Source organism: Schistosoma haematobium, chromosome 4 (genome assembly GCF_000699445.3).
Source record: "Schistosoma haematobium chromosome 4, whole genome shotgun sequence".
Lineage (NCBI taxonomy): Eukaryota > Metazoa > Platyhelminthes > Trematoda > Strigeidida > Schistosomatidae > Schistosoma > Schistosoma haematobium.
This window is the reverse complement of record NC_067199.1, coordinates 33,080,691-33,091,606: the sequence shown is the minus strand read 5'-3', so window position 1 is coordinate 33,091,606 and position 10,916 is coordinate 33,080,691. Positions and strand designations below refer to the sequence as shown.

Sequence of the window (10,916 nt, the reverse complement as noted above, 5' to 3'; positions counted from 1 at the left end):
CTGGATATATCCCGCCACCAAACTTAGGGGTAGCACACAGGAATTGGAAGCACAACATATGGGAACACTTTTCACCCTTTACAAGTAGCCAAATGCTGGAATTCGCTTCTGGTTGGGCTCTTTGAAGCGGCTTTTCAGAATCTCTATAAGAGGAAACTTGATATATTTTTATGGACTAGGGATAGCGTCTCACTATGCTTTAATAGTGTTTTCCTCCCACTTTATCGTTAACTATACCTAGGTTCTTACTAGGAGGCATCAAAGATCCACTGCTACGAGATATGGAAGCACGTTGAGCGAGAGCTTCTTCTATTCCGTCGAGAATCATTTGAAGGTCGTTGGGACAGAAGAGAGGTGACTTCAATCTCAAGGTGGAACGCTGGTAGGGTGAGTAGTTGTTTTCTTCGTTTCGGTGGTGCGGGGGTTAATTTCTTAGAACCATTGGCATTATGATAGTAATTTATGTGAGCTATAATTTATGAACGACCCTTAAGCGACTCTAGAGTGACATTGAAAGTGTCTGCATCATCCTTAACACTTCTGGACATCTTATTCACCTACCTCACCTTAGTCTCAACACAAACCTTAGAGGTAACACCCAAAAATGGAGGCACATAACAGCAGAGCGGACCGTAGACACTCTTCTAGCTCTCTTAAAAGTAGTTCAGTGTTGGGGTTCGCTGCCGGCTGAGCTAGTCCAAGCAACTTCCCAGGAGTCTTTTAAGAGGAAACTTGACATATTCTTCAGGACTAAAGACATTATCCCTATGTTTTACCAATTTCTGATCGTTAACATGCCTAGGTTCTTACCTGGAGGCATCCGTGATCTACTGCTACTAGATATGGAGGTCCGTTAAGCGATAGCTGAGGTTAAATTTGAGATAATAACTAAGGTTAAGGTTGAGTTAGCGTTAAAATGTTTCAAAACTGCTAGCGAGCGCCAATTCCTTTCTTCAAACTATAACATTTGGGAACATATAGCCAATATAGACAATTTAATTAATCACGCAAAAATAACGTATTCATGGATTTTATTCCATTTGGTACTGTAATTCATTTTTCTACTCTTTTCTATTCAGTCGAAATTTCTCTGGATTCTCTCATGCTGAGGACTATGATCAAAATCAGCCAATAAGTTTAATTTGGTCTAAACATAGTTTTGTCTCGCTGCCGTTAATGTTTATGCCCATACTCTATTTTTTAGTGAATCAAGTTTTCACTTATCACTAATATTAGGTTTTATTTGAGTATAAAACCAGGTTAGGATAGTTACTAATGTTTGGTAGCATCTCATTTAATGGATCTCTATAGAAGCGGTGATGTGAATGGGGTGAAAATTATTCATCTCTTTCCTTACTTTGCATAAATGTGTAAGGCTTGTGTTTTTCATTAACTAAGACTTACTGTATGTCTTTTTTTGCAGGACGATCCATTATCTTTAAATATGTACCGATCTGGCCTACTCATTTTGTCACCGCATGTGCACTCTCAGAAGTTATTCTCTTTGTTAAAATTTGTTAGCAATGTGGTGAATGAAAAGCTGTTTTTAGCAATTCCACGAAGTCCTTCAGATTTTATGTTTTGGAAAAAGACGGCTACGTTGTGTTATACAACCGCATGTAAGGTTGGTTTTATGTCTAATATGACTTCATTTAACCTACAGGTTTGCCCATCACTAAACGTCTGTCTTCTTCTTCCTACCACCAAGTATACCAAGCCTTCAGTAAAGTTTGATATTGTAATTTCACAGGAATCTGAATTTAGTCCCGTTTGGATTTTAAATGAAGCCCACAATATCAATCCACTTTACGGTGATCGTGTTATGTATGCTACCATAGGCAAGACATTTTAATCTTTTTATTAAATTGAAAGGTGTTTTACAAGTAAACTTTTGGTGGTTTTAGTTATTTTATAGTAGAGAGAGTGTATGATGCTGTATCAAGTACTGTAATTAGTTGAGTTTTGTTACCTTACCAATAAAATACCAAGTAATATGCCATCTCAAATGATGGGCGCCATTTGACTATTGATCAAGTAATCAAATATAATTTGCCAAAGTAGACTTAAATGCAATCTGGTTCAAAGTAAAGTGTCCAGAAAACCGTGTCACAGATCTTTAAAAGTTGCGAATTCTACCACATTTAATGTAATACAAGCTTGGTGATATCTATTTGGAACAACACATATAAGCGAACAATTGTTTTCAATTAGATCGTCATCAGGTTTTACTCTAATATACATGAATATTTATACGAAAATGTTAAACCAATCAAGGCAATATGAGTCAATAATCACAATGAAATAGAATAGGTCACCACACATAATAAGTAAAATTACAAGTTGATAGTAGGAAGAAAGGTGTACTGATAGTAGTAGTAATAATAAAATACGATAACAAAAGTCTTATCAATAGTTAAACGTTGGAAATAGAAAGTCAAACGTGGGTAAATAGACTTGGAATATTCAACACAAAACATTGAAATCATTACGTAATAAGAAGTGTGTAAATAATTAGATAGTGAAGAGTACAAAAGGCAAAAGGCGGAAATTTACAAATAAATACTTGATGTGAAAATAAGGCTAATTATAACAAAAACAGGATAAAATAAATAAAAATGATTTTAAGAGAAATATCGTTAGTTAAGTTATAACTGGCCATGTTTTGTGTTGACTATTCCAAGTCTATTTACCCACGTTTGACTTTCTATTTCCAACGTTTAACTATTGATAAGACTTTTGTTATCGTATTTTATTATTACTACTACTATCAGTACACCTTTCTTCCTACTATCAACTTGTAATTTTACTTATTATGTGTGGTGACCTATTCTATTTCATTGTGATTATTGACCCATATTGCCTTGATTGGTTTAACATTTTCGTATAAATATTCATGTATATTAGAGTAAAACCTGATGACGATCTAATTGAAAACAATTGTTCGCTTATATGTGTTGTTCTAATTTTCACAATGGGAGTCTTTAGTATATATATTTGTCACAGATTTCAATAACAGTTTACATATTACGAGTAAAATGCCGTGTAGTGATTCAAAAATAAACTGTCATTTTGTATTCTGTCATTGATTCTTAGTTCTCATTCTATAAACATGCTTATGTTGTAAGCTTACTGTGAGTTGGCTAGTACGTTTCACTTCTTTGATTCACTTGGAAATTGTGAGAGTCATTGAATTGCGGTTCCACCATCTCAATATAGCTTTCACTCATTTACTTGTCGGTTTTACGACTAGTGTACCATACCAACCAAATCGTCGCATCTAGTGAATACTGCTTCATTTAATAAAACTGATGTCCATAGTAGGCCTTAAGTATTAAAACCCTTCAATATATCTCAGACATATGGTTTTCTCTGAAGTTGTCTTTCAGGATCTAGTTGGTGATTTTCTCAAATTGAGTTGTCTAAATGTGTATGGCAAACTGAAATTCCTGTCACTGTCTTGATACACCAATCTTTAAAGTAAGATCTTTTATAATATACTTGTTAGTAATCAGGTCATGAGTATATACTACCTTGTGTTTCCAGGATATAAGACCCTGTCATACTTCCCTTGTGGTGTTTATGCATGCTTCTTTATTTTTTTATGTATATTTGTGAATAAAACATTTTTCCATCTGTGTAGATAATTCTGAATCAGACCTACCAATTACTGATGATCAGATAACTGTTGCGTCATCAGATGAATCACATGAGGATATCTCCCGTGTATGTCTTGGTGGTACTTTTGATCGGTTACATTATGGACATAAAATTCTACTTACCGTTGGTGCTCTGTTGGCTAAAGAACATTTGCTTGTTGGTGTAACATGCTCTGATTTACTTTCAAGTAAATGTCTTAGCCCATTGATATTTTCATGGGAGAAGCGCAGTAAAATTGTTCAAACTTTTCTCAGTGATATAGGCGTACAGTCCAAAATTATGAAAATTGTTAAATTATCTGATAAATTTGGTCCACCTGGATATTCTTCAGAATTTGACTGTATTGTAGCCAGCTCCGATTCTTTAGATGTGAGTTGTTTTTGATAAAAAAAATTATATAATTACTCTAAAATACCTTTGTAATGTTTGTCGGTTGTTACCATGATTTAATTTTAAAATCATATTTAGCATTTAATGGAATTAATTTTGCAAACCATCCAGCTCAGAGAACAAAACTCCACCAAAATTAATTTTACATTGTTCACGTATATGCTTTTTATCTTTAACAGGCACCACTTAAAACGTATTTGTTAAAATTTGTTACTCCATCCAATAAGTACTTTACAAAATTTAAGGTGCATAAATATAATCCCCTTCAGAATACTCCATCTTTTGTGCTGATAAAGTATTCTAATCTATTTTCTCCTTGTTTAAACCATCTTTGGAAACCCTCAAAAATCAGACTCAGTTACCTCATCGTTCCGCTTTTCTCCAGAGCCATTTACATATATTTTCTCTAATTATGTACATCAGCAATCTTTCAGACAATCAATAGGCGATCAGAAAGCACAGGAGACCTCAAATGTTATATTTTTGTATCAGTGTAGGATGTTAACGTTTGCCTTGGCTTTTCATCATTCGTGCAGTCTTCACAGCTCTTACTAAAACTCCTAGTCTACATGATACAATGTTTTTTCAATGTGTTATCTTTACATATAGCCATCAAATATTTCATGAATTTTCGACTGTTTAACGAGTTTTACTATAAACATCAGAAACTCAGTTCGTATATTTATTAAATGGATCTTATATTTGCTTAAAAATAGCTTGATATTTTCATTACTATGTCAGTGTTTTTTCGTTGACGTTCAGCAAGACAGCTCATTGTATAACGATATATGCTTGCTAGCGAAAACATTAAAACACACTCGATTATATTTTGTTTGACAAGTAACATTAATAGTAATAATAGATGGAATCTATTGTTTTTATTGAATAACGTAATTCGGTGCATATTAAATTACAATTGATCCTTCCAGAACAATTAAACTGTTCCGTTATGGGGAGTAAAATGTTGGAAATTTTTTTGAAAAATAATTTTCTTCAGCAATTAACATTAGATCACTGACCTAACGATAATCTACTCTCCACCTGACTTGAATGTCTTGAGTTTGGTCTTGTTAAGAGAGGGCTGTGGTTGTTCATTGTTAAGGAGTCTCAAATTATATTATGAAAAAACCACTCAGCTCTTAATGTCCAATAACTTTCCAGTTGGTGTGAGACGTCGCAGAAAGAAACCTTAAACTAAACGTTTACAAATCATCTAACTAGACAAAGTTTTGACCTGGTAGTCAAAAATTTACACATATGTAATTAATTATTTATAACAGGATTCTCACTGATATTATGCTGAGGATTTTTCAATCTTCATATCATTACTAATAGAATTGTGAAAAATTGAATGAATTACGACGTGCGAATGGATTTAAGCCGTTAAAAATCGAAGTGATCAATTTTATATGTTCAGCTAAGTAAGTTAAACATAAATTTTAAATGCTTTTTTCCCTCTACAAATTTTTTAACTTACTTATTAAATTCAATGTATTTTTGTTTTTAGCTGTTTAATATACTTGGTTTAGATTTCTGTTTTAACTGTCTTTTTTTCAATGCTTATGAAATTACAGAAAAGCGTCTTATTCGAATATGTACAACTGTAAATCTCAATAATACATTTAAATTGAATTGATTTGACTTGGACTTGTACACGATCAAATCTTTTCTGATTGGCCTGAAGATTAGGCGTTTACGCACGAGATTGAAGGTTTTAGGTCCGATTTCCTGTCGTAAATGAATACTGTTGAGAAGTCCTATCCAGTACTTACAGGTTTTTAGTCGTTGTCTAGCTGAGATCTGTTCGTGGTCTCGATAAGATTTAAACTAGATGAAGACTTTTTTCAATGCTTTTTTGACCCTACACATTAAAATGCTGGGAACAAAAATGGATTTAATATTGTTAGAAAAAAGATCTGTCGGAAATCAATAAAAGTAAATAATAATAATAATAATAATAATAATAATCCAAAAATGAATGGTGTAAAACATTTTTATGGAAAGGCTGTCTCTGATTCAAGTCATTTATGAAATGTGACACATGGTTATAAATTTATATAAGGACATAAATCGTAAAATGACAGAAGCCTGCTCTTATAAAATCTCAGCGTAGATTCAGATATAGTTTTTATTGCTTTCTTATGTAACAAATTCTCATCTGTCGTGTTTATCTCCCATCTTGACTTGTGCAAATCACAGTTTCCCGTTGCGAGTACTGGTTTCTCAGATTCTATCAATCAAAATAGAAAGGGTGGGTTTTGAAATGTAAGTATATTTCACTGAACATTCTCTAGAAACACGGTACTTAGGTCTATGATTTTCTATTGATGGGTTGCAAAAGTTCAGCTGTAACTTAATTTCAATCAGACTAACTTCTTTGTTGGTTCTTTTGTAGTATCAAGGGAGACTATAGGAAAAAGGGTGAAGCCAAATTGTGCTGACAAACCTGGGGAAATTATTATTAGCTAATAAAAAAACTGTAGCTACAAAACAAAAATTAACTAGATTACGGTGGACAAGTATTTTTGATGTAAATTGTAAACCCCATGTTGAGTTATTATAGTAAGCAAAAATGGGTTAGGGTTAGAGCTGTGATTATGATTTGGGTGGGTGTTTAGAGTTGGGAAATATTTTTAATGATTGAATTCATAATTCGATTTAGGCTAGACCACCATGGAAAACCTGGATGGCCGTTTCGTCCTAGTATGGGACTCCTCAGCAGTATGCATCCATGATCCCGCACGCAGGACTCAGACCTAAGGCCTTAGGTCTCGCACGCGAACTCTTAACCTCCAGACCACTGGGCCGGAATCCAACAGTGTTAATGTCTGATGTTAACCAGTCCAGGTTTCCCATGGTGGTCTGACTTGAATCGATACATCAATTCAACCATTAGATTACTGTTATCTCCATAAACCTCTATTCTGAGAAATATTTTTTATCCATAAAAACATCATTGACTCCGCCCTGAATCACAAGTTTGCTCATATACAGCCTACATCAGAAACATGTTTTTATTGTAAGTTTGCTCACTTGTCATGCCGCATTCAACGATGTGGTCACATAAAAGATATTTTTTTTAAAACGTAAACAATTTTTGGACTAGATTTAGACAATTCTTATTTAGTTTCTAATAAAATAAGTACTACCTCCAGGTGTATCGTGAACTTCGCACAAAAACCTAAGAAGTGCTATCGTAAATCTGATCAGTGTACTTAAGGTTGTCAATATGATTTGATTTTACTCAAATAATTATTGATCTGATGCGGAATTTTAATTTAATTTTATTGAAAATATTTCTATGTAGTTAGTGCTCTTAAGAAGTCTTATTTTGCATTATTAAAAACACTTTACATCCGTGCTACATTGTTGTATTGGATGAAGGATTAGGTGAGGGGAGGGAGAGCAATGTCAATGTCAGTTAGTACGTTCTTTCTGGATGCTGTCAGAATATTTTACTCTGGAAATCTAAATCGAGAGTAGTGTTATGGCGTAAAATTCTATAGTTTGATAGATTAAATTCCGATTATTAAAATAAAACAAAATAATTCTGATCAATAGATAATCTACAATGATACGAATTGACCGAATGATGGTTACAGTGACAAAACTGAATTATTAACGTAAGCTACCAATTGAACTGATATCCAAAGACAAGACAGCTATCCAGTTGAATCAATCATTTTTATGTAATACAAGAAAACGACTAGATATCATAGATTTCTGGACAAAGTTCATTTTGTAAGTTTCTCATTAATCAATGATTAAGGGCCTAACTGTTAGACTTCTACATAGCATCAAATCGTTGCAGTGCAAATTTCCCATTTTGTAATGTATCTATCATTCTGGTGAAATTACTCAGCAAATTTGGGATTCAGTAGTCTAAAGATTAAGCTGTAATAAATCAAATAATATTTTTGAGCTTCCTTTGCTTACTCTTGGATTCTAACAGTCAGTTCTTGTGATTTGTGAATCTATAGCTTATGTTATATAGACATATCTTGATTATCAATAAATATGTCTGTGTTACACTGTTGTTATTAAACTGGTATATCTTTATACTATTACTTCCTACTTTTCAACAGGATCTCCAACGAATATAAAGCCTATCCTTTTGACTTGTCGGATTTAAAGTTATGTTCTTCAAAACTTCGTTTCAATGAACTAGGCAGTCTGTTAAAACCTGTTAATAATATAACTGTAAACAATTCATGTAGTCCATATTTGATTGGTTTAACAGGACCGTCTGGTTCTGGTAAATCATCATTGGCTAGACGACTCGAACATTTAAGTGACCAAGTTCATGTAATCGATTGTGATCGTCTCGGTCATGAAGCATATATGTAAGTGCTTGTAAATGACATTAATTTTGAATGATTTAAAGAATTTCTTGTACAATACTGAAAAACTACTCTCTCTATATTTTTTAATTAGGTTGGTTGATAGTGTTTCATAACAGGTAATATTCTCTAGTTTCAGTGTACTAATTTTTCGTGAATTGAAACTGGTGATAGTCAGACTTAAAAGGTTCCTAAATTAAAACATTTTAATGTTTAGGTTTGTGATTTTTAGATCAGTTTTTCCCTTACCGTTAATTTTATCTTAACAGAGTATCTCAACAGAAACTAGGTATAGAGTGTATAATACACTTAAATTTAGTAGTGTACCGTCAGAATAAGTTGAGTTCTTGCATCTAGGTAGCTGTTTTATTGCTCAGGCTAATTTGATGGACAAGATCAAGTCGAATGTAGTGAAAGCAAAACTTTTTCCATTTCGTGTCACCTTTTGTACCGTCACGACGTTTTTCTATCTGAGAAAGATCAGGTATGCAACACGTGCAGCTTCACCTTGTTTGTGAAACATACCCCCTCTGGGCGCTGATGACTTAGTTTTTTATCGTAGTTGATTTGACGGAATTGCTCAGATGGCGAGATTCAACGTTGTAGTTGGTTAATGTTAAGATTGTGATTAAATGTATTCGTCTTAAAACAACAGGTTCGCTGACTGGGTCGTATTTTACGCATGTCATCTAGCAGACTTCCGCTCTGAGCATCATTTGCCGATGTTGTGTATGTAGTCCTGCAGATGATGTTATTCAGTCGTTTGTGAAACATTCACAAAATGGCTGACAGTAGATATCTCTTATTCAGTGAACAGCTATCCATTCTGAATGGTAACCATACCTCGTTTAAAATCAAAATAAGAATGTCAGTCTACCTGGAAGTTCCCAACAGTATTATTTTGTATAGGTTTATTAATCCCCTGAAGAAGTTGACTTTTCTATATGAAGTATCAATGTTTCATTTAGTAGTGACTTTTTTGTTATCGGTACTGTTTATATTATTTCCAAATATTTTGTTTTAAAAAATACCTCAAATAGATATTGCTTTTTTGTCGCTTGAATCTACAGTCCTGGTACTCCTTGCCACCAAGCTCTTTTGTCTCATTTTGGACGAGAAAAAATTGCATCTCCAGTGCCACCCTATGCAATAGACAGAGGCCTACTAGGAAGGCTAGTTTTTTCTGATCCTGCTCAACTGAAAGATCTGAATTCCATAGTTTGGCCTGAAATATTAAAAAAATTCTGACAGTTGTAAAAGAAATAGAATGTAAAGCATTAGAACAAGATCGGGATCCTAAACGTCCGGTTATTATTATAGATGCAGCGGTGCTTTTACAGGCTAGGTGGGATGAAATGTGCCACGAGGTACGTTCTATTCATTATATTGGTTACTTTTTTATTAACATTGCACCTTAAACAACCACTAAAGACTAAGGAGGACTGGACAGCTCTTTCATTCTAGTATGGGACTGACTCCTCAACGGTGCGCAGCAAAGACCCCGTCGGGGATCGAAACCGAAGCCTTGAGTTGTTTAATTGTAGATATATTTTCGTGTCTTGAATAAATTGTATGTTATTATCGTCTTAACAGTGGCAATAAAGTATTCGTATACGGAACCATGAAATATGGTAGTAATCAGATAATAGGGACCCTAAGATCTCTTTTCCGAGGATTTATCATGTGAATCATAGTTTTTTGCAAGAGGCTAACCAAAATGCATGACAGTAGAATTAACCAGTCCTTCTACCCTAGATTTACAGTTTAATTAAACACACATGGGTGTTATATTAGTGGTCTAAATGTGAGTGCTGCTACAGGTACTCAGCACTAAATGTAGTGCAAATGTCAACTTACTCAGTAGTTGATGCTGGAAAACATACGACAGAATCCAAGACACGGTCAGGTCTGCTAGGGGGTCGCCACGTTTATTGACTAATAGACAGATGAACGGCCCATAGTTGACCAAAGACGTTCAGAATGTGTTGAACTATTTCAACCTCCAATTTTTTCAATCTTCAGGTATGGTTAACAGTTTTATCCCAAACAGAAGCTCAGCGCCGGCTGTGTGAGAGGAACAATTTAAGTCCGGAAGCAGCATCAGAACGTCTTGCACGACAAGCTTCTGCTGTTGCTGAAGTGACTGGTGGGTACACTTGGTTTGAAGCAGGTCAGTATTGTTCTCAGAAAAGTCCTATCGACTATGCTCATGTAATTCTAAGTACAGAATGGGACCCAGAATGTTCGCAGTATCAAGTTGAAAAGTCCTGGAAAGCGCTACAACAAAGGTTAGAGTTAACTACAACAACCCAATGAGTGTTTGCTATCACGAATTTGCAATTTCTTATCTGCTAATTTGACGCTATGTATTCAATTGGTTGAGTTTTTATAATGAATTTCACTTATGGAACAAACATGATTTCTTAGCTAGTTGGACTTTTTCTATCAGTCGATATTTCTATGACCGTGCATAATAAACCATTATTATTTTCGATTAGTTTTGATTTAATTGCAAAAGACACTCTACAA

The 10,916-nt window shown here is 34.2% G+C and overlaps 1 protein-coding gene across 2 annotated transcripts; it reads left to right on the top strand.

Moving 5' to 3' along the window:
- Positions 1 to 345: 345 nt before the first annotated feature.
- MS3_00010948 (uncharacterized protein) lies at positions 346 to 10,881 on the top strand. Of its 2 annotated transcripts, none has more exons than XM_051219364.1 (8): positions 346 to 387; positions 1,424 to 1,619; positions 1,664 to 1,838; positions 3,641 to 4,026; positions 5,383 to 5,468; positions 8,133 to 8,390; positions 9,458 to 9,754; positions 10,410 to 10,881. In XM_051219364.1, exons 3-7 carry the CDS (start codon positions 1,823 to 1,825, stop codon positions 9,633 to 9,635), a joined length of 924 nt encoding a protein of 307 aa, XP_051066801.1. In that variant the 5' UTR covers positions 346 to 387; positions 1,424 to 1,619; positions 1,664 to 1,822; the 3' UTR covers positions 9,636 to 9,754; positions 10,410 to 10,881. The 2 variants fall into 2 exon arrangements, with proteins under 2 accessions (XP_051066801.1, XP_051066802.1); XM_051219363.1 differs by having other exon boundaries at positions 1,424 to 1,624.
- Positions 10,882 to 10,916: the final 35 nt, after the last annotated feature.

Coding starts and splice junctions, on each gene's coding strand:
- MS3_00010948 (XM_051219363.1), top strand. CDS start 1,445: ATGTACCGATCTGGCCTACTCATTTTGTCACCGCATGTGCACTCTCAG. Junction 1,839..3,640: donor TGTTATGTATGCTACCATAG/GCAAGACATTTT, acceptor CCATCTGTGTAG/ATAATTCTGAATCAGACCTA. Junction 8,391..9,457: donor CTCGGTCATGAAGCATATAT/GTAAGTGCTTGT, acceptor TTGAATCTACAG/TCCTGGTACTCCTTGCCACC.